At 41.8% G+C, this 23,998-nt stretch overlaps 1 protein-coding gene across 3 annotated transcripts in view; it reads left to right on the top strand.

Annotated features, from left to right (window-relative positions):
* The window catches only part of maml3 (mastermind-like transcriptional coactivator 3), a 172,092-nt gene that overhangs the window by 68,786 nt on the left and 79,308 nt on the right, over positions 1–23,998 (top strand). The window contains exon 1 of one of the 3 annotated variants that reach the window (XM_046837170.1): positions 16,243–16,302. The exons of the other annotated variants lie outside the window; for them this stretch is intronic. Within the exon in view, the coding sequence (XP_046693126.1) occupies positions 16,258–16,302 (45 nt within the window). The 5' untranslated portion in view covers positions 16,243–16,257. Of the gene's footprint in view, positions 1–16,242; positions 16,303–23,998 lie in introns of those variants that run through there. 3 annotated transcript variants of the gene reach the window in all.

Here is a 23,998-nt window from a genome sequence, read left to right as displayed (position 1 = left end):
CCTAAATATGCGCAGTGTTTGTTGCCATGCCTGATCAAACAAAGAGTCTGTATATCTGTTTTCTCTCTCTCTCAATCTCTCTCTTTTTCTCCCTTTCTGTCTTGACTTGACTTGACTTACCACTGCCTCTGTTGAGAAGGTGCACACACACTCAGTGTGTAACACAAACAGTGCTCAGTCCTATCCTCTAGATTACAGACTCTGACTTATACAAACCCCAACTTAAAGTTCGAGTTAATAGCAGCTCATGGAGTATCGTGTGAACGTTAAACTCAAACCCAGAGCTGAGCAGTTAAGGGTTAAGGACTGCTTAAACACTCATCACTGAGTCTCTGCAAATGATAGGGTTTATATATATATATATATATATATATATATATATATATATATATATATATATATATATATATATATATATATATATATACATTTCGATGAGCTAAGCTTCTGAGTGTCACAATATTTATTCCCGTCCAGAGTTGCAGTAATTTTTAACCAAGATCTTGTATTGATGATTAGAGAGTCGGACCGATGCGCAAAAAGTCTTCTCCAGCACATTCCAAAGGTTCTCTGGACTCTGTGGTGGCCGATCCATGTGTGAAAATGATTCCTCATGCTCCCTAAACCACTCTTTCACAATTTGGGCCCGATGAATCCTGGTGTTGTCATTTTGGAATATTCTCATGCCATCAGGGAAGAAAAAATCTACTGATGAAATAACCTGGTCATTCAGTATATTCAGGTAGTCAGCTGACCTCATTCTTTGGGCACATAATGTTGCTGACCCGAGACCTGACCAACTGCAGCAACCCCAGATCACAGCACTGCCCCCACAGGCTTGCATCAGTTCATCCGCCTCTAATCTTACCCTTATGCGCCCATCACACTGGACTCATCAGACCACATGACCTTATTCCATTGCTCCAGAGTCCAATGTTTATGCTCCCAAGCAAATTGAAGCCTTTTTTTTTCTAAATATTTTCAATGATAAGTGGTTTTCTTAAGGCTACACAGCAGTTTAGTCCAAATCCCTTGAGTTCCCTCTTCGCATTGTGCGTGTGGAAATGCTCTTACTTTCACTATTAAACATAGCCATGAGTTCAGCTGTTGTTTTTTTTACTATTTGATTTTACCGAACGTTTAAGTGATCGCCGATCGCAATCATTCAAGATTTTTTTCTTACCACATTTCTTCCTCGAAGGCTAAGGTTCCCCACTATGCTTCTAGTTTTTAATAATGAGTTGAACAGCTCTTAACCCAATTTTAGTAGTTTCAGCAATCTGCTTGGATGTTTTAAAGCCACAGGATATGTCTTCTGCTGGGTTAAGAGATGAGAAGCTACTCACTGCATCAGTTAGGGTTAAATAATTTGTTGCCAGCTGAAACAATCATCCATGCAGGAATTATCCAGTGGAGGTTTTATATATTGCATAGCAATACAGCACTTCCAACATTTCTGCCACTTCTAGAATATGTCCTGGAAGTCTTCTTTCCAAAGCGCATTAAGCACCTTCTGTGTTTCGCAATGGATCTCCATAATGGTGTTAAAACGGCAGCTTTTGTGCTGGATCTTTGTTTTCAGGAAGAGGGTAAAGTCCGCCAGAGCCAAATCTGGCGAGTAGGGTGGGTGCGAATGTAAGATCATGTTGTTTCCGGCGAGAAACTCACGTGTGAGGAGAGGCCGGTGACAGGGTTTGCACATGGTCAAAATAGCAGACATTGTAATGCATGTGGACAGAATAGTCTTTTGGCAAACTGACTTTTGAATGTCTGTGCCCCCTGTGACTGTGTGTGCGGCTTTTTGCTGCCATTTGTTGACGTGTTTCAAAACTACTCTCGAAGCTTTTTGATACCGCTGGTATATTTCAAAAGTATTGGGACACCTGACTTTCCTAGCCATATGTGGTTACCACAAAATTAGAGGCACACCATTGTATAGGATGCCTTTGGATGCTGTAGTGTTACACGTTTTCCTTCACTTGAACTTTGAGATCCAAACCTGTTCAAAATAAGGTGCATGAAGATATGGTTTACATGGGTTGGACTGGAAGATGGAGTGGACTGGCCTGCTATAGATCTCTGACCTCAACCCTACTGAGCACCTTTGGAATGATTTGGAGCACTGACTGCACCCCAGGCCTCCTCACCTCACCTACATCAGTACCTGACTTTACTAACACCCTTGGGGCTGAATAAAGCATAAAATCTCCACAAGCACACTACAAAATCGCCTCCTAGAAGAGTGGAGGTTGTTATAAAAGAACATAGTACTAAATATGGAATGGGATGTTCAGAATGTACATATGAATCTTACAATATTGTGTGTTTGTGTGAGTATAAAATTCAGTTTCTAAAGAACTATCAAGCTACAAGCAAAGAGTAGATTATCATAGCCTTGGATGGCAGGACATCAATAGCTTCTCTTCATGTGAGATCCTATTTCTTTCATAAGGGGGCAGGGGGTAATCAGTATTTCAAATAAAGAATTTTGATCCATGTCCAGCCAATAATTTACTCTGTAGTGGAGTACAGAGCCTTTCCTCTTTTCTTTTAAAAAAAAAAAAAAAGGCTTACAGATCTCATCTGTATGAAATAAGAAGCATTATTGGTGTTTTTTAGTTCCTTATGTCAGTAGACCAGGTTATTGTTATTTTGACTAAGCAAATGCTTAACTTTCTCAGTGTTCTTGTAATGTTATTGAACTGACCTGTGATGGGATTTTTAAGGTTTTTAGGTTAAAGCTATCAGGGTTTAAGTGCCATTGCCATTTTCAAAACTTAAAGCTTGATTTAGTTTTTCTGCCAAATGAAAATCATTCAGGAATTTCAATGATTAAGAGACAATCGGAAATGTTATACAATGATAACAGACCAAACAATTGTCTTATATGTTATGAATATATTGTCATGAATAGTCTTATCGTGACCCTGTAACCGTGATGTGATATTAATAATGTAGAAGAAAAGGAGAAGAAAAAATTGACTGTTTTTAGACCTGTGGAATCTCCTCAAGATTAGGTTTAAACCTCGTGGAAGAAGCATCCCTGAATTTGGACTCGCAGAATTGGAGATCAGCTTTCACAAAAGCCACTGAAGCTCTGGCCGCAAAGTCCGAAAGCCCAGATGCATCAATATTTCTTTCTGGTGTTTTACAGTCATTTCTGAGATTTTCTTTGTTCATGCTCTCCTCATGACCTTAAACATTCTAAATGGTTCATTTGGACAAACATTTGACTTTGGTCCCACCTGATCACATTTCAGGCTTTGCTTTTGTGGATATCAGGAAGGACTTCCAGACTGCTTGCTGCTACTGAGGTCATGTCTAGTAGTAGGGGGAGCTAACAGCTAGTGGGTAAGATGTGGACTTCTAATAAGAAGGTCATGAGTTCAAGATCCCACCACTGCCAGGCTACAACTTGAGCAAGGTCCTTAACCCTCAGCTGCTCAGTTGTATAAATGAGATAATCGTAAGTCATTCTGAATAAGAATGTCTGCCAGTTGATTTGGAAACCTCATGAATCAATACTGTGGCATTGTAGGATGTTCTTCACTTCCTTCATCAAATTCATCACCATGCTACTAACAAAAACGAAAAGTTTTTCCCTGCTCCATCCTGCAATGTTTTTGATGCAACAATTCCCGTTCTAATACAGGATGCCTGCCTATAACTTCAGGGTTTCATCTCATGTATTAAATACGGTATATTCTTCCGCCGGCGTATTTCACTTTTTATCTTCCTCTAACCGGAAAGTGTAGGTGATGTGTTCCATTAAGCGTAGGTGATTAACAGTTTCTCTGAAAAAGCCCTCAGTAGGGGGTTTCTCTAAAGCCAGCATTTTTTTTTTTTTACAGCTTTTTTGCTTGCTGCCATAAAAAAATCTGTGAAAGGTAGGCATCGCTTGATTTGTTTGGAATACTTCCAAGGTGCAGAGATCTAAATGTAAGGCAAGTTTACAAAAAAAAAAACGAAACCCATCTGCAGTTGCGGCATCTTTCTGAACTTGCGGAAGAGGCGGCGGAAACAAAAGCGTGGTCCTCGAGTTCCTCCACTTTTTTGTCACTAAAAACCACTGTTTATTTAGATTTCTATTCAGAAATGTAAACTTGTAGCCACAATTTTTGTGAAAAAAAACAACTTTTTTTTCTGACTGACTAGGAAAGGTTATGCTTTAGGGACAAAAGTTTGTGGACACATGAACATCCCATTCCACATCGAGTGCTCATTTGCTGTTAGAATATACCCATTTCTTCAAGACGTTCCACTAGATTTCGGAGTGGAGTTGTGGAGATTTTTGCTCGTTCAGCCACAAGGGTTTTTAGTAAAGTCAGGTACTGAGGATGCCTGGGGTGCAGTCAGCATTCACATTCATTACAAAGGTGTTCAGTAGTGGTGAGGTCAGGTCTCTGAAACAGGCTACTCAAGATCCACTCCAACCCATGTCAAGCTTATCTTCAAGGGGGTGGCTTTGTGAACAAGGGCATTGTCAGGCTAAAACAATCCTAACTCCTAACTTTAAGTGAGGGAAAGATGTAATGCTACATGCATCTGAGGACTAATCATTTATCTGGATGAGCTTCCTTGATGTGCTACTTGATGAGTCTCCACAACTGAACTTAGCAATTTGGTAGCTCCATTTTTTGAGATAGTTGAGAACTTCGTCAAGCGCCATCTTTACATTTTTTTTTTTTTTTTTTTTTTTGGTCAGACCCAGGCCTGCATAGTTTCTGGAAAACCATGTGCACTTTAGGAGTAGGTACACGTCCTCAGCACAAGCTCACTTCATTTTTATCATGAACACCAACTTCACCTAATATTCAGAATCTTTATCCAGTGAAGGATTTCTCAGTCCATTTGGACAGTTATCATTATGGATTTAAAAAAAAATCATTTTGAATTTGAGAGGAACTTATGTTAACTGGACTTTTTACTTACTGCTCCTAGTATTTCATTATTTAAACTATAAACTGTTTATATCTGATGAATGTTCAGGGACGGACAGGGCTGCATTCTATAGTTCAATACCACATTTAATCTTTGTGCCCCTTAGGCTCAGAGAAGGAGGTGTGGCTTTTGTGCCTGTTAGGCTCCGTGAAGGAGGTGTGGCTTTTGTACCTGTTAGGCTCAGTGAAGGATGTGTGGTCTTTGTGCCTCTTAGGTTCAGTGAAGGAGGTGTGGTCTTTGTGCCTCTTAGGCTCAGTGAAGGAGGTGTGGTTCTTTGTGCCTCTCAGTCTGAGTGTAGGTGGGGTTTTATGCCAGTTAGTCTCAGTAAAGGAGGTGTGGCCTTTGTGCCAGTTAGTCTCAGTGAAGGAGGTGTGGCCTTTGTGCCTATTAGGCTCAGTGAAAGAGGTGTGGCCTTTGTGCCTCTTAGGCTCAGTAAAAGAGGTGTGGCCTTTGTGCCTCTTTGGCTCAGTGAAAGAGGTGTGGCCTTTGTGCCTCTTTGGCTCAGTGAAGAAGGTATAGCCTTTGTGCCAGACAGCCCCAGTAAATGAGGTATGGCATATGTTCCTGTTAGCCTCAGTGTTGGTGGTATAGACTTTTTGCCTCTCAGGCTGAATGTCTAAGGTATAGCCTTTGTTCTTGTTAGTCTCAGTGTTGGAGGTACAGCCTTTGTGCCTGTCAGGCTCACTGAAGGAGGTGTGCACTTCGTGCCTGTAAGTCCAAGTTAAACATTTTTTTTCAGCACTGAATCGTCTCTTATCATTCTATCTATTCTAATCTATTGCATCAAAACAACGGTAAATCACATCAGATTAAATAGTGTCTGATGTCGCCATCACGATGAGCTGCTGAAGATCTTGGATGGAAAGATCCACACTTCTACTGCCCACATGCGATCCTTATTTGATTATTTACTTATACAATAAGTGTCATTACTAATTAACCTTCACCCTTGTGTGGGCCAAAAAAACCTAACAAAAAAACAAAACGAGCCACATTGGGCCCACGGGCCGTTGGTTGAAAAGGCCTAGCTGAATGCGTCTTCTGCGTCTCACCTCCTCCATGTTTTCCATGCTCTCTCAAGCTTTCTCTTTGTTGTCATTCATGCCACTGTCTCTTTCCTCCTACTCCCCAGCTCTCCGTTGTGTACGGTAATGAATGCTGTTTAGCAGGTGTGGGCCACTTGTTTTCATCAGAGGAGTGCCAAAACAATCATGAACACACACACACACACACACACACACACCTGCATGCATACACACTCAGAGCTATGACACATGCTGCTGAGCAGCAGAGACTGTAAAGGCACAATCGCAGAGGGACATATTACACACGCACGCGCACACACACAGACACACACAGACACACACACACACACACACAGACACACACACAGAGCGAGCAGTATCAAAGCACCGCCTGGTGGGTTAAATGCTGCTGTGGCAACCAGACCATCTGGCTGCCGAGCTGAAGAGGGACTACCTCCATCTTTCTCTTTCTGACTCTCTCTCTCTCTTTCCCTCACTCTCTTCCTGTCTCTCTATTCCCCCTTTCTCCCAAATCTGTCTTGCATGGCTTCTGGCCTGAATGGCACCACCTCACATCCTCTCTACACCATCTCTGAGGGTAAACCCAGCTCCATCTTTTCATCTACCTTACTCTGTCTTTCACATGCTCATTTCTAGCCATGTCTCAGTACTTTCATATTAGGATCATCCCCCTAACCTGGGAATGGCAAGGCATTTTATTCAAATATATTTCACAGTACATGATTATACACACAGTAGTAACCCTCATTTATTTATTTATGCCTGTTGCATTAGACTGCCATAAACATCGTATTTTTACTTTATTTTTTATTTTTCACATAGAAATCTATCTATTTTGTTAACTAATGGACCCTGAGTTCCGCTCCATCAACTAAATCCCAGAACCTCCACCAAAGAAAAACAAAAGGAAACACCCCCTCAATGCCTAATTGCCAGTCTCCTCAACCATGAGTTCAGCAAGTGACATAAAATCAACATGGCTGCTCACAGCATCAGCATTATATAGAGTAGCCTTTTTTTTTTTAAACCTCTGAATGAGATGGACTGTGTATGTGGTATTTGCTTAGATCAATCAACATTTCAAAATATTCACTTGTCAAATCTGTAGCACATTTAGAATATACAAATATATACTGTTGTTTTTTGTAGCACCAGGGTTCTGGAGAAACGTCTCATTTCACTGTGACTCCGTCAATTATATATGGTTAAAATGACAATAAAAGCTTCTTTGATTTGATAAACACACTTTCTAGTTTGACTGCATGGAGGATGAAAAGGACACAATTCCTACACCGGGTTGCTGAGGTAAATCCGTTGTCGTTGTCCTCATTGTTGGCTCATTTCCATACTTTACTAAAACACTATGATGAGATGAAAAGACGACTAAAGAAAACTAATAAAAAAGACTAAGCTTCTAATAAAGACATTATATAACTATATATATATATATATTATAACTTCTACCAATTTTGTGGTTACGCGGTCAATTTGTTCCAAGATTTACGACTTGACGTCAAATAAACCCAGACAAAACCCTTGGAGGCAATTCATTAAGATCGCTAATACAATAATTCGTTTGACAGTGCAAAGTTTATACTAGATTTCGAATATATGTTTAGAGTTGAATTTTTGTTGAAGTACAGAAAACCTCCCAAAATATACCTGATAAAGCATCATCTATATTGCGGGCTAAAATCTTGACATGATCGATCGTCAATACCGATATCCGACACAAGCCAGTAGCCCGAGCTTTCGTGGAAAGCTTTTAACCATAGTCACCTCATCTTCCAGCGAAAACAGCAGGACTCTTAGTAGCAACAGGACTAGCAGTAGGAACTTTCTTCATAGCCATGGGGACAAATAGTCACATCACAAATTCAACGCAAACGAGACACTGTGAATAACACAAATACATGTACAAGAATGCTGAAAATGTACAAAAATAAATAAAATAAGCTTTTAAATGATAGTATACATTACGTTGCATTATTTTATATAACGAACAATGTATTTTTGTGATTTTGCACTTTTTACATTTTATTTTTTACATTTTTTTTTATCATTTTTTTTAATTGATAATCAGTCCCATAAACTGATGTTGGTAGCAATATTTTTCCCCTTTTTATTATAAAAATAAACCACCTTAAATTAGAAAATGGCATAAGTGTAGGTAAATCTGTAAACCTCCTTAGTCTAGTAGGGGTTTGTTTCCATTATTAGACCTGATGCTATTTCTGCTTGGAGTTACTGCAATTGTGCCTCAGTTTCTGCTGTGGATGATGGTCTCAAAGATAAAAAAAAACGCGTATATTCATGCGTCATCTTATCTGGAGGCTGTAGGTTTGCATTTACCTGATCCTGTAACCATATAGACTCATCCAAGGATTCTTCTTTAGTGTGTATATAAGCCCGGGATGGAAATCTTCATCATATACAAGTGTGCATACACCCATATTTTAGACACTTTAAGGCTGCATCTACACTCTTTCGGATCAATTTGAGAATACGTTCCACGTCCACATTTTAGTTTTCAATCGTTTTTCCAAAAGTTGCTCATCTACACTGAAACACTAAAAAGTAATTTCCCTAAAAACGGCGCCTCAGTGTGGCTGGAAGGCCAAAACGAAGAGAAAAATGAGTATTTTGAGTAGTTCCTCCATTTATTCTCGCTATATTACTAGAGCTTTGCACTTTGTGTACAAATTGACCAAATACTGAGATTCACCGGATAAAGAATCTCCTCCTCAGTTCACGGGTCAGCACTATTGATAATTTTTCAGTAGGTCTCAATTGTGGTGTCAGTCTTCCAGAAATTTTTGGCTCTGGGTTGCGTTTACACTTAACCCCTTGCTGATTAATTATAGTAGCATTCCCGCAAAAAGGAAAAAGAAAATGCATGTGTGACCGGGGCATGAAAGGATCATTTTAGAGAAGGTGGACGTCATCAAGGCTCCCGCTCTACCGCCCTATACAACAGCAGAATGACTTGCAGTGGAATTTCGATTACACACTACCCGCCACCATTTCGAACAGTCCTGTTATTGGAGCCTGTAATTTAATAGTGTTAATACTTTAATAATGTTTAAACACTTCATAAAATTAACTGTAAACGCCGGCCCAATTAAGCTGTTGCTCCTTTCGGGAGCTTTTAATGTCTGCAGTTATTATACTGTAGTGTTTCTTTTTGCTTTGTTTCTGCATTGCACTCTAGGAGTTCAAGTGTGTATTCAGAGACACTGCAGGCCTTCCGGCTTTGTCTCTTTCGCAGCTTTCAGTGGCCTTTAACAATATTGGCTTGTTCTTTCTTTTCACCCCTACTCCCTCCCTCTTGGGTTTTTTTTTTCCCCCTCTGTGCGTTTCTCTCACTCTCATCTGCTCTGTTTTGTGGCGTTCGCCCGCTACAAGCCTGGCCCGTGTACGAGAGGAGGGGGAAGGAGGAGGAGGAGAAGGAGGAGGAGACGCAAATGGCCAGATTGATTTACTGAAGACAGCAGTGCATGAATCCACACACCCCTCCTCCTCTCCTTTTACTTCCGCTCCTCCTCCGATGCTCGCGCTCTCTCTCTCTCTCTCTCTCTCTCTCTCTCTCTCTCTCTCTCTCTCCTCCTCCTATCAGTATCCACACTGTGGAGCTCCAAGAACAGGAAGCAGAACACTAAAAATAGAGAGAGAGAGAGAGAGAGAGACAGAGACAGAGACATAAAGGAAGACAGCAGATAGAAAGAAGCGAAGAGAGAAAAACATGACCCGACTGACAGGTGGACAGCCGAATTCAGGAAAGAGAGCAGATTAAATAAAAAAATTAGACCGAATTAGTCTCGTTCTTCCTCTGCCTTTCACAGCGAATTGACCGCTGAAAGATACAGCAGGAGCAGAAATGAAAAACTTTTGTTTTTCTCACTCTCTTGACATTATACTCGGTCTCAGGTACTTAACCTGTAGCACCAGCGCTAATTACTGCTCCACTAGACGCTAACGCTCCATTAGCATGTCGTTGGGATGACGTGACCAGGCCTCTCTCCAGCTCGTCAGCTCAACGCAAACACACACACTCACAGTTCCCTCCAAGTGTCTACTGGGAATACACAGTTGTGTGGGAATGATTAGCCAACTCAGACTGGACCACAGGCCTCCTGGTTTTCATCATTCAAAGTGTGTCACGTTCGACTTCAACCTCTACTTGTGAACCGGCGCTCGTCCACGCGCCTGTCGCCATATACATATACATACATATATATATATATATATATATATATATATATATATATATATATATATATATATATATATACACAGTATGATACTGTAAATGGCTCTGTTTTGCTAAATTATGTACTGTAATTTGTTAATTACTGATCACCAATCTTAAACACTTCTGGGTAATATATGTCTCGATTTACGATATTTTCAAATTACGATGGTGTCATTGTAACGCGTCTCCATCGTAACTTGGGACTACCAGTACATACACCAGTCAGCCATAATGTTAAATTCATCTGCCTGATATTGTGTAGGTCCCCCTTATGCCAGCAAAAACAGTTCTAACCAGACTAGTCAGGGACTCCACAAGGCCTCTCAAGATGTGTCTGGCACAAAGCTTTTATATCGGATCCACTAAGTTGTGAGATCTCGAGTCAACACCTTTCCTGTGTCATGAACATGTTTTGCATGTGTGACAGGAAGAATTATTTTGCAGAAAGAGGCTCCTGCCATAAAAGAAATACCGTTGCCAAACTGTGGGCACTTGTTCTACAACAATGTTTAGGTAGCTGCTACGTGTCAAAGTAACATCCACATTAATGCCAGGCCAAAGGTTTCCCAGCAGAACATTGCTCAGAGCATGAGAGCGCCTCTACTTTGCCACTTGAGTAAGAGTTTTTGCTGGTGGACAGGGGTCAGCATGGGCACTCTGACCGATCTGAGTACACAGCAAGCAGCGATGCACTCTGCAACACTTTTCTATCATAGTCAACATTAACCTTTTTAGTGTTTTGTGCTACAGTAGCTATTCTGTAGAATTAGACCAGACAAACTAGCATTAGCTTCACATGTGAATCAATGAGACTTGGGTGCCAGTGACCATATCGCCAGTTCATCAGCTATAGTTCACTCTTGTTAGGTGTTAAACACTTCTTAAAAGGGAAAACCCCACAAGTCCTGTTGATTTAGAGATGACTGTTGTCTTGCCAAGAATATCTGGCCCTTGTTAAAGTTGCTAAGATTCTTATGCTAGCACATTTATTCTGCTTTCAACACACCATCCAAGAGAGCTGTTCAGAGTAAGGTTAAAGTGTAATCAGCAGGGCATTAGAACAATTTGGAGAGGTATCTTAGTGGTTAAGTTATTGCAGGGTGTTGTAGGAGTTTGGTGGTACCTTAGTGGTTAAGATATTAATCACAGCTGCACCATGCTGCCACCAAGCCTAGGCCCATGAGCAAGACTCTTAACCCCATCTAAGTTTAAATAATAACCTCCACTCTTCTAGAAAGATGTTTTAATAGATGCTGAGGAATAAGATGTTAGTCGATTGCTCAGCTGTATAAATGAGAGATTTGTAGATAAGGAAATCTGCCAAATGGCACAATGTAATACCTGGGTTTGGGTGAAGGGTTAGGGTGGTCAAAGATTCAAGTTGAAAGAGTAGCAAGCAGGGTGGAGAGGAGCTTATATGATGGAGGGCCATCAACTTTATTTTTTGGTAGGGTGAGTTCAAGTTCAAGTTTATTTCTATAGCGCTTTTACAATGGACATTGTCTTAAAGCAGCTTTACAGAACTTATCCCTGAGGTAACCCTAAAAAGATTTCCTTATTTTGGAACTGCAGGGAGTTTTGGCCTGATCTGGTGCACAATGATCAGAGATTTAAACCTGCTGTAGGCTGCAAGAAGTAAAAAAAAACCCAGGTAGACCAGCAACTGTGGAATTTAGATGAATTTCCACAATCCACAATCTGGATTAGTTGCAAGGGTCTAATGCTATTAAGTTGATTACATTATCCATTTTTTGTCAAGATGGTCACATCCAGATACAGAAGAAACAACAAAGAGTGATTTTGTGTCATATTCAAATTATGATCATTGATCATCCATTTTCTAAAGCACTGGTCAGGAATTTCTTAAGGACGTTGGTAAATTTATGATAGATCTAAGTTACATTTATGGCATTTGGTAGACGCAATTATCCAGAGTGACTTACAACTAAGCAGTTGATGGTTAAGGGCCTTGCTCAAGGGCCCAGCAGGTGGTGGTGTGATTTCAACTTGTGACATTCCAATCCAGAGTCCAATGCCTCAACCACTGCTCTACCACCTCAGGTTACCGGATGAACAGATGTGTTGCGGTTATTAAACTCTAGGTGAGGTCGTTTAAACCAGACCTCTGCATCTGACCAGGCAAAGAAAAACAGAATTTGTGTGGTAGTAGTAAAAGTTATATGATGCTATTACATAATAAAAAAGAACAAATATCTAGGCAAAGGAGTACAGGATCAGCCATACCAGTTTGAAGGATAGCTTTAAAAGTCTGCTTGGAACAGATGTGGATCCTCATGTCACCTGATACAAGTGCACCTCCGGGCATGACGCAAGCTTGTGCCATACTAAGCGAGTGATTCCTAAACTGATGAGGGTGAAGAGGAGGATATTATGTCTAACTGTTATAGACTTCCAAGAGGTCCAGCAGGTACAGGACTGAGAATGCGGTGGCTGATCTATAGGGGGAACGCGTTACAATTACTTTCAAAGGAAAATTTCTGTATTGTCTGAGTTTAAATGTAGTTCTGTGTATGACTGATATACTGATATATAGATGAGTTTTTTTCCTCACAGAAGAAGAGATGATTGGTTTCTGTTCTTATTAGTGGTACAGTCAAAACATGTGTTAAAGAAACCAGTGGACTAAAGAGTCCAGACATTTTGACCGTTTCATTTCCTCGTGCCGTGTCGACGTGAGACGAGAACAAGCGAGTTTTTCACCCCGTCACGCTCTCCATCTCGGTCTTATCCATCGTCTCTGCGATTCTTTGCTTCTCTCGGTTTCCCTCTGTTTTAATCTGCCTCTCATAGCCATGTCTCTTTCTTTTCTTAAACATAGGACATGACAGCTTTCTCTGCTTTCTCTTCTCTTCCTGTCTTTCAGTCTGTGGCTCAGCCTTTTTCTTTGTCTCTCTCTCTCTCTCTCTCTCTCTCTCTCTCTCTCTCTCTCTCACACACACACACACTGTCTTTCTTATACAATTGCTCGATTTCTGTCTCTTGATTTCTCTCTCTCTCTCTCTCTCTCTCTCTCTCTCTCTCTCTCGCACGCTCTCTCTGTCTGTTCTTTTTCTCAGTAATGGTGTGCACTAGCAGGGCTGCTGAGGGCTTTATTGGATTGGAGTAGGATTTCAGTGACTGTGTTTAACATGCACCCAGCCTCTGCAACGTACACACACACACACACACACACACACACACAGAGTTTAAACAGCCTGCCATTAAAAACCAAGAGAGGCGGGGTAAGTGTGTGTGTGTGTGTGTGTGTGTGTGTGTGTGTGTGTGTGTGTGCTCATGTGTGCGCGTGTAAGAGAGCGAGCGCGTTTACAGCGTTTAGGAGGAGGTGGTGTTGCTCGGTGAGCGGAAGCTCCATGTGTTGGCTCTCCGTGTCCCCCACCTCTTTTTCCCTCTCTCTCCCTCGTCCCCTCTTTTCTCTCTCTCTCTCGCATCCCATCTTTACCTCTCTCTCTCTCTCTCTCTCTCTCTCTCTCTCTCTCTCTCTCACACACTCACTTCTTTTTCTCCCTCATTAATATATTATTACATTAGTGTTTGCCACTGGCCACTGCTCACTGTTTCAGCTTCCATCTTCACGTTTCCTGGTCCAGAGACACATGCGCGCATATACACACACACACACACACACACACACACACACACAGAGAGGAACGTCGTGCTAAATTGAAAGTTATTTTTAAACCTCTCTCGATCCCAAAGACAGGGAGAGTTGAGAGATCGAGAAATGGAGAAGAGCAGCTAGCACACAAGTGTGTTGTCTTTTTAAAGCTTAAATCTCACTCAGGGCCGGTTGATACTCACAGCAGACTGTATCTCAGGATGGTTTGCACAGGCGGTTGTATAGGTGTCTGTCTTCGTTCTTGCATGCCATGCAGACCCGTCCACAAGGGGGCAGAAAGTGAAAAACTAACTAAAAGTCAATGCACAAAATAAGGATAGAAGAAGCATATCGATACGACTTCCATGCAGGTTTTAGATCAGTAATAAGGTTTAACAGATACAGCAGAGTAAATCGGAGCAAGTAGGACTATTCTTATGGAATTCTTTCCCAAACTGTTACCACAAAAAGTTGGAGGCACCCAGTTATATAGGATGCAGTCTCTTGATGCAGTAGCTTTACATTTTCCCTTCACTGAAATTAGGAGACCCAGACCTGTTTCAGCATGACAGTGCAGCTGTGCACAAAGCCATCTCCATGAAGATATGGTTTCCATCTGTTCGAATGGATGATCCCGAGAGGTCTCCTATAAAGCTTTGATCACAACCCTACTGATGAACACCTTTGGGATGAATTGGACTGCTGACTGCACCCCAGGCCTCCTCATCTCACTTACATCAATAGCTGACTTTACTAACACTCTTGTGGTTGAATGAGCACAAATCTCCATAAGCACACGCCAAAATGTAGTGCATTCTTTTCCCAGAAGAGTGGAGGTTACAGCAAATAGCTGTTTAATATGGAATAGGATGTTCATAAAGCACATACGAATCTAATGGCTCACGTGTCCACAAACATTTTTCCATATATATTTTTCCGTACCTAGCTATTTAGTCATTTATTAAAAACAGCAGCATTATTTGAATTTGTCTTTTTTTTGTTTGTTTGTTTTGTTTATAATTGACTATATTAGCTAGGTAGCTGTAGATGTTTAGCAACTAACACCCTACAGCTTCTTGTTGTAATGCATGCCTATTCCATCCATATTCGTTTATTCATAATTAAAAGAATTTGTACATTAATTTCATCTGAAACATGAGTTTAACACCCAGTGACATGGGTCAATTCAATATACTGTATTATATATATATATATATATTGTGTGCGTGCATGTGTGTACCTGTACGTGTACACATGTACTTGTTAAGGGACCCCCAAGCCTGCGCACCTGTCTGTGTTTGTGTGTGTATATGTGTGTGTGTGTGTGTTTAGGCTTTTCTCTGACTGTTTAATTAAATAGCCATTTGCCTTAATGAGCTCATTTCACAGTCTGATGAACCAGACCTCACTCACACACACACACACACACACACACACACACACACACACACACACACACTCAAACCCTTCTTCAAACACATCAGTGTTGCTGGAACTCTTTCGAGGACCTGTGTGTGTGTGTGTGTGTGTGTGTGTGTGTGTTGTTACTATATGTGAATTTAAAGGTGTGATATCAAAGGTTACTCTGGGGCAAATTTGATCCACCACAGCAGTGTAATCATAAATAAATACTGCAAGACAGGCTGTCATACGGTCTGCTGTCAGTCAGAGTGTGTTACCAGGGCAACACACACCGCTCTATACGACTGTGGCTTTTTTGGGAGCTGTTTTTTGGTAGCGGAGCAAAAATTACCACAGTACTACAGCACTCTTTTGCTTGTGCTATATTGTTTAAATGTAAAGCAGATCATAGGACTATATAAGTTTGAATTTATTACTGTATTATAGAACCTGCTTTTCCACAAGCACTTTTCACAGACTACATCACATCAACATTCCATCCATCCTTCCATCCATCAATCCATCTACTCATCACTCCATCCATCCAAGTGAATTCATGAATTCTATGAATTCAGTCATCGGTCCATTCAACAATACATCCATCCCATCACTCCATAAATCCTTGCATTCCATAAATCCATTCTTCCATCCATCATGAATTCGTTTATTTTTCCATTAATTAATTTATCCATCCATCCATCTGTCCAGCTATTTTATTTATTATATCCATCTCTCCAATCCTTCCATAAATTCCATCTATCAACTTTCTATTCCTCTCATTAAATAATCCAACCAATTATCTTTCAATTCATCCATCAATTTAATCATCCATCCACCCATCTCTCAATCCATTTCATCCATTCTTCTATCAATCTCATCAACTTATCCTTCCATCCACTTATTCATCTTTCTATCAGATCCATCCATTATTTCAATCAGATCAACATTCCATCCATTTTATCTGTCATCCATCCGTCCATCCGTCCGTCCAAGCTGTAGGAATGAGCGAAACACCGAACTATGGCTGCCGTTCTAGTAATCAGCAGGTGATTTGCTTTTTGTATTATTTATTAATTATGTAAAGGTTGTACGTTCATACAGTCATATGATTTGCCCTATTATCCACCTTTTATCCCTGAGCTCCATAAAGCTGCCTGCTGCAGGGGCGGAAAGTAGCAGTTACCCATCAGTGGCAAACATGGCCTGCATTTGCCTCTGTTGGTGGATGTGGATTTAACCCCCCGGATGAAACCCTGAAAGGTCACATGACCTGGTTTCTCACTCTAACAGAATAATAACGTGGTGTTGAGAGTCCTGCTTTATCATTAGCTCTTCTCTTTCATTTATTAGTTTCAGCAGGGAGGAGCACATGTGGCACTTCATTTAGAGACAATCCCTCCTTTCCTTTAATCATGCTGTGTGTGTGTGTGTGTGTGTGTTTGAACTTGAGGATGAAGAGTCACTTGGTTCACATCATAGAATTTCTCTGCTCTTTTGTGTGTCTGTACTTTTTCCTTTCCCTTTTTTGTGCCAGCGCACTGAAGTGAGGAGTCTCATACTGCAAGAGAGAGGGAGAGAGCACGGGAGAGAGAGAGAGAGAGAGAGAGAGAGGAGGAGTAACACATAAAAACAAAAGAGATGGGAAGGAGGAGGAGGAGCAGAAGGAGGAGAGAGACGGTTACGAGAGAGAAAAAAAGTGGCAAGGAAAAAAGAGAGAGAGAGAGCGAGAGAGAGAACAGAGCAAAGAGATGGAGGGATGGATGGCGGTTGGTTATTGGTTGAAGTGTCCACTGCACCGAGCCCTGGAGGATTTGGTGGGGGGACGGATCAGGATCAGGAGGTTGCTATAACAACAGCACCTTGGTGGTTCTCTCACTCACACACACACTTTCTCTCACTCTCTCGTGCTCTCTCTCATTCTCTTTCTTTATCTCTCTATTCCTCTAGGCACATGAAAGCTGTACACCGGTCTCAAGCTCTCTCCCTTCATTCCCTCCCTCTTATTATTTCCCTCCATCTCTCTCCTACAATCCCCCCTCACCCCCCCTCCCTTGCTGTGTGTTCTTCCACATGGGAGCAGTTCAAAGAGCACGAGTGTTTGTGTGAGCTACTGAAAGCCCTAATAGGCAGTGACACAAAAAAACAAACTCCAGGCTCTATACACACACACACACACACACACACACACCCACACACACACACACTTTATTTCTTCCTCTTTTTTGGCCCCGCCCACCCTACAGTTTTGTGTACAGTACTAAACACAGACGATGGATAAAAGTATAGCGTGTTTATCCATAATACACTGCAGCAATCACAGAGCAACAGCTGTGGGCCCACTGCGTTTCTATAGCTGTCTGTCCATAATCACTTCATCCATACTCTCTGCATCTGTGCGCGTGTGTGTGTGTATACGGATGCCTGTGCGATGGTTGCTGGCAACACACGTTTGTAATTAAGCTTCGCTCAGCATTCCGTCTTTTTCGGAAGCCGAAATTTAAGGCAGTAAACTGCAAAGCTGCACAAGTCATCACACTGTATTTCCATTGTGGCTGCGTATATTTTATTTATTTTTTGCCGTTCTCGCTTAATTAAACATGAGCTCATCTAAGCTGATTAGCTTAATTACATATTAGCTAAGGTTAGCTATCAGCTTTTATTGACTCAGTTTTTTTTTTTCTCCTCTCAAATCACAAAGCCCCATTTCCGAAACGTTGACAATCTATTTTAGTTCTGTCTAATCGTGTTTGCGGCGTTTCCATACACAGCTCAGCGAAACGCACTAAGTTTACGATAATTTGACTTCGAGATTTACGAGTCAAACGCTGACTATTATTTTAATTACAATCAAAGCTTATACTTTACCGACAAAGACACCTGAATAGAAGTCTGCGGCGTTTCCAAGATGGCGGCACGGCAGTAGCACACGGCGGCCTCTCCAGATCCTAATATGGTGCTTTTCACGTCTTTAACCTGACTTTTCCAAGTTCATGGACAGGAGAGACAGCTTTGTTCATGTAAAAGACCGCCAGACCCTGTACAGAAATAATGCATGGTAAAGTACCAAATAACCTTCGTGATGCTTGCTGCGACCTCTGCTACAAAGACCAGGTCCTCAGAGACCAGGTCCTCAGGGTCGCCTGGTGCCAGTGGTCCATTCTACTTTTAAACGTCTGCTCCCTGGACAATCATTTAATTACATCCAACTCCAGCGGACCACACGGCGAGAGTTTAGAGACTGTTCCATCTTTGCTTACAGGGAGACATGGCTCAGCCACAGAGCCCCGGACGCCGCCATTCAGCTAGACGGGCTAGCCAAGTTTCGTGCTGACAGAAATGTAGCTCTGTGCAGTAAGACTCGCGGTGGTGGCGTGTGTGTTTATATCAACAAAGAATGGTGCAAGAACTCTGTGCTCGTATCCAGCTATTGCTCATCGCTAGTGGAGCACGTGACTGTAAGATGCAGGCCATTTTATTTACCACAGTAATTTACCAGTGCTTTCATAGTCAGAGTGTACATTCCCCCCCAGCGCTAATGCTAAGGAGGCACTGGGTGAGCTTTATGGCAGTGGCCCCCAACCTTTTTTGCGCCATGGACCGGTTTAATGTCAGACAATATTTTTACGGACCGGCCTTTAAGATGTGGTGGATTAATACAACAAAATAAAATTATACAACCGGCATAAAAACTGATATTTTCTAAATATAATAATAAACGTGAATGTTGTGTGTTGTTTTTTTGTTCATTTTGCTAGTTCCGGGGTTTCAATTTAGCGGTAATGTATTATGTGTTAGCGGCTGAAGCAGCCCCTTTAAGAAGGTAGCGGATGTAGGTAAGACATGTGACTGAGGCATCATGACATGCATCAAGAGTGAGTGATAGACAGATGTGGAAGAAAGAATCCGGTAATTTTCCAAAATAAAACATTGTTCAGAATCAGATAATACATTAAACGAGGAAGATCACCCCTCCTCTCAGTGACCAGGTGCCCTGCCTATCCACGTCTGAAGTGAGGAAAACTCTATGCAGCATTAACCCATGGAAGTCTGCTGGACCAGATAACATTTCTGGCAGAGTATTCAGGGAATGTGCAGAACATCTAGGAGATGTCTTTACTGACATCCCTGAGAAGTACTGTTGTTTCTACGTGCCTCAAGACAGCGACCATCGTTCCAGTGCCAAAGAAGTCTATAGACTCCTGCATCAATGACTATCGTCTTGTGGCACTCACACCCATTGTGATGAAGTGCTTCGAGAGGCTGGTCATTACAAACCCAGCACATTAAAACCCAGCTACCACCTTTACTTGACCCCATTCAGTTTGTGTATCGTCCAAACCGTTCCACAGACGATGCCTTGGCCACGACCCTCCATCTGGCCCTCACCCCCCTGGACAATAAGGACACATGCTGTTCATAGACTTCAGTTCAGTATTCAACACAATTATCCCTTAGCACCTGATTAAGAAGATGAGCCTACTGGGCCTGAACACCTCCCTCTGCAACTGGATCCTGAACTTCCTGACTAAAAGGGAGACCTCAGTCAGTCCGGACCGGGGAACAGCATCTCTGGCACCACTACACTGAGCACTGGAGCCCCTCAGGGCTGTGTGCTCAGTTCATTGCTGTTCACTCTGCTGACTCACGGCTGTGTAGCAATGCACAGCTCGAACCGCATCATCAAGTTCCCCTATTAGAGCAAGAACGATGAGTCAGCATACAGAGAGGAGGTGAAACAGTTAACAGCCTGCTTTAGAGCCAACAACCCGTCTCTGAACATTGACAAAACTTAGGAGAGGGTTGTTGACTTCAGGAGAGCACAGAACGGCCATCGCCTTGATCGCAGGACCCTACAGAGGCTACTGAGGACAGCTGAGATGATCATTGGAGACATTTACACTACATGCTGCATCCGCAAAGCCAACAGCATTGTGGACGACCCTGCATACCCCTCACACACACACTTCACTCTCCTACCATCAGATTAGAGGTTCCGAAGCATCGGACCTCACATCCCGACTGTGCATCAGTTTTTCCCTCAAACCATCGGACTCCTCAACACACAGAACTGACTGTACGAAAACACACACTCAACTGTTTGTTACTCAACTGTACAACCTGAGCTCAACACACACTCAATACTCATTTCACCTCACTTCATATACAATCATGTCTTTAGCACCACCAATATTAGAATAATAATATTCTGTTGTTTACATGCTGTTTTGCACATGTCGATTGTTGCTATTGCTGTTTTTGCACAACATTGTGTTTACAAGCTATATCGTTATAGTTCTCTCTTTTGCACATTGTACTGTATAACATATCATCCAGTAGTTTTACTGGTCGGCACTATTTTTGTGTTTTGTGCATCTGTCCCACACTGTCTTGTGTTGTTTGTTTGCACTGTGTTTGTCTTGCACTGCATTCAGTAGCACACGATGCACTTTATGTGGCAAGCACACTTACTTTTGCTCTTTGCTCTGTGTTCTGTTATGTAGCTCTATCTTGTGTGTTGTAGCTCTATGTAGCACCAGGGTTCTGGAGGAACCGTGTACTACGTCAGCTATATATGGCTGAAACGACAATAAAAGCTACTTGACTTGAAACGATGCCTTTTTTAAACATCCAAAGATGCTTTTTAAACATCCTATTTCACATTTAGTCCCTATGTGCTGCTCCTCTACACTTTTGGGAAGATGTTCCACTAGATTTTGGAGTGTGGTTGTGGAGATTTGTGCTTATTCAACTACAAGAGTGTTAGTAAAGTCTGGTACTGATGTAGGTGAGGTGAAGAGGCCTGGGGTGCAGCCAGCGTTCATTCATCCCAAATATATTCAATAGGGTTGAGGTTGGAGCTCGATAACTGGAATCATGCTGGAACAGTTTTGGGTCTTGTAGTTCAAGCGAAGGAAATCTAAAGACATTCTATACATCCTATGTTGTTGTTCCTACCCGTTTGTCTATGGCTGATCGGGCTCTTTTTCTCCCATGCACCAACTTTGGAATTGTCTCCACATTGAGATTAGACAGGCTGAATTTTTTAGCATTTTTAAAACTGCTCTTAAAATGTCCTTGTTTAGGATAGTGTTCAGGTGTTTTTTTTTTTTTTTTTGTGATTTATTTTATCTATTTATTTGTTAATTTATTTGTTTAGTTATTTATTTTTTCTTTTTAAAAAGGATTTCTCCTATTTTTATGCTTGGAAAGCGCATTGAGTGAGTAACTTTTGAAGACGCTATATAAATGAAAGATTATTGTTAGTATTATTGTATTATTATTATTATTATTATTATTGTTATTATTGTTTTTATACAATGTGCCTCCATTGCTGTGGTAAAACAATGATGATTGCTTTGGTCCAACTGGATATGGATGTAAATAAAATTCAAGCTAAATAAGAGGTTCATAAGAGGATACGGTAACCAGCAAAAAAAATAAAACAGCTTATATAATAAAACAGATTTGTGATTTTTAACAGTCCTTTTTTTTTAGCATGAATGATGTTTCAGTGAGCTAAATTTCCTGTTAAATCCATTTGCATGGATTTTGGATATTATTCTGAATAATATAATTTTATGGAAAAAAAACTCTCATTAATGTTTTATTTTTTGCTGTTTGGTTGTTGAATGCTACACCTGAAAGAAGGAACATTTGTCACATTCTTTGTGAAGAAAAACCTGATTAAATATAAAAGGGGGAGGAAAACAAATTGAACTAAACTACAATGCTGTTCATTTCAGCCATTAACGTGTAGCCGAGGCCAGGAGATAAACGACAAGGACAAGTGTGAAAATGGCATCCTAACTAACACCACAAATAATAGGAGGACAGAATGGCATGTATTGTTCTCCCTCTCCCTCTCTCTCTCTCTCTCTCGAGTGGGAGGGTGTTGTGACTGACACACAGCCTAATCGTCTTTACGGCATGATAAAGTGGCACGAGCGTCGACAGGCGTCGTGCCGTCGGTTGCCGTGGCAACCCCACTCCGAGGTGTAGCGCCCGGAGGAAAGAGACCTACCTACATACAGTTGCAACACACACCTGCACCTCACAGGCGAGACGCCGAAAAGAGATGAGATAAAAGGATGCAAACTAAGAAAAGCAAAACGATCTGCGTGTCGTTTCATCCCCGTTTATCTTGCTTATCTCGTTTACCTGTCCCGATAACGCTTTTCAGCAAACACGAGTCGCCTTTGTTTCCCATCATGATCTCAGTCTTCATGGGAGAGAGAGAGAGAGAGAGAGAGAGAGAGAGATGGGAGGGGGAGAAGACATGTTGCCTCGGAGGAAAGCTGGAGAGAAGATCCATGAATCTCGTTATTTCAGAATCTCATTTGGCATGTTTCAGTGAAGTGACGCGTGTGGGGCGTCTCTCTCTCTCTCTCTCTCTCTCTCTCTCTCTCTCTCTCGCTCACTCTCTCTCTCTCTCTCTCTCTCTCTCTCAAAACTCGCACGCACACACCAGGTCTGCGGGGATGCATCGTGGAAGAGGGTGGGTGGCATATCGAAGCCGAATACGAGGCAAATTTGTCACTCATGCACTCATCGGCGTTCCATAATTAACCTGCACATATGCACGCTACGCCGTCTTCTCTTCACACACACTGTTCTGCACATGGTGCAACACTAAGATGCACCCAGGGACGAACACACATACAAGCATACACATTTTTTACACACACACACACACACACACACACACACACACACACACACACACGGCGCGCTCCCCCTCATAATTAACGCGCCGTTAAACGCGTTGACTGCGAGAGTCATTAACGCGAACGGAACGAGGGATGAACGAGAGGTGGCGAGGGACAAGAAACACTCTTCACCTCCTTTAATGCTTTTTTTTCTTCCCTCGTCCCCATCCTGCAAGTGTCTGTCACTCGTTTTTTGCACGTCAATATTTGCTATCATTAGCTTTTTGCCACGCTGGCTGTAAACCCAGCAGGTTAGGGATGTGTGATGAGGGGAAGAGTGAGCAGAAGCATACAGGCATTTTTTTGTTTCTGGCTTTGAGATTTGGTGCTTTTTCTGTTGAGAATCGTCCTTGTCTACCGAGCGCCTTTGAACAAACGGTTGAAAATTATCTGTTAAACATAACACATTCAACTGGTGGTTTTGTTAAGCTGTGTATTTTTGTGCCAGTGTGTGTGAGAGAGACCTCCTAGTGATGCTCAGCTTAGACAGAACTTAATGGCTGAGACAAATTAAGCAGAGGACGGCGGATGTGATAGGGACTCGCATGTACAATGAACCTTTTATAAGTGACATTTCATTTTGCACATGATATTTTTCTTAAATTCTCCCTCTTTCGCTCTTTCGCTTTCTTACTCTCTGCCTCAACGTTTCTGACTCTCGGGATAATGATTAAGTGCTAACCGGGGTTTATCATCACCTTGTTCTTGTTGAATGATTCTTCCAGTGACGAGTCGCAAAAAAAGAGCCACACGTGTGTAAGGAGGAGATATGCAGTTAGTTTAGATATACAGCATGATGAACTGCCAAAAGGGAAGTTCCATTTAGCGAGAGCTGACTGTAAAGCTTAGAGCGGTTAACTGCTTCGAATGAGAGTGTAATTACCTCTCAAAAGGCCTCACTTTAAACACAAGCATCTGCACAGATTATAGGATTCGATGCTGCTGGAATAGTGCGAATCGTACACAGGGTATATAAAGCAGAGAGGATGGCCTCAGCTGACAAATGTCATGGTCAATTAGAAATTAAGTACGGGCC

The sequence above is a fragment of the Silurus meridionalis genome, chromosome 2, assembly GCF_014805685.1.
Source record: "Silurus meridionalis isolate SWU-2019-XX chromosome 2, ASM1480568v1, whole genome shotgun sequence".
NCBI lineage: Eukaryota > Metazoa > Chordata > Actinopteri > Siluriformes > Siluridae > Silurus > Silurus meridionalis.
Note: the sequence above shows the minus strand (reverse complement) of the source record. Positions and strands in the feature narration are given on the sequence as shown.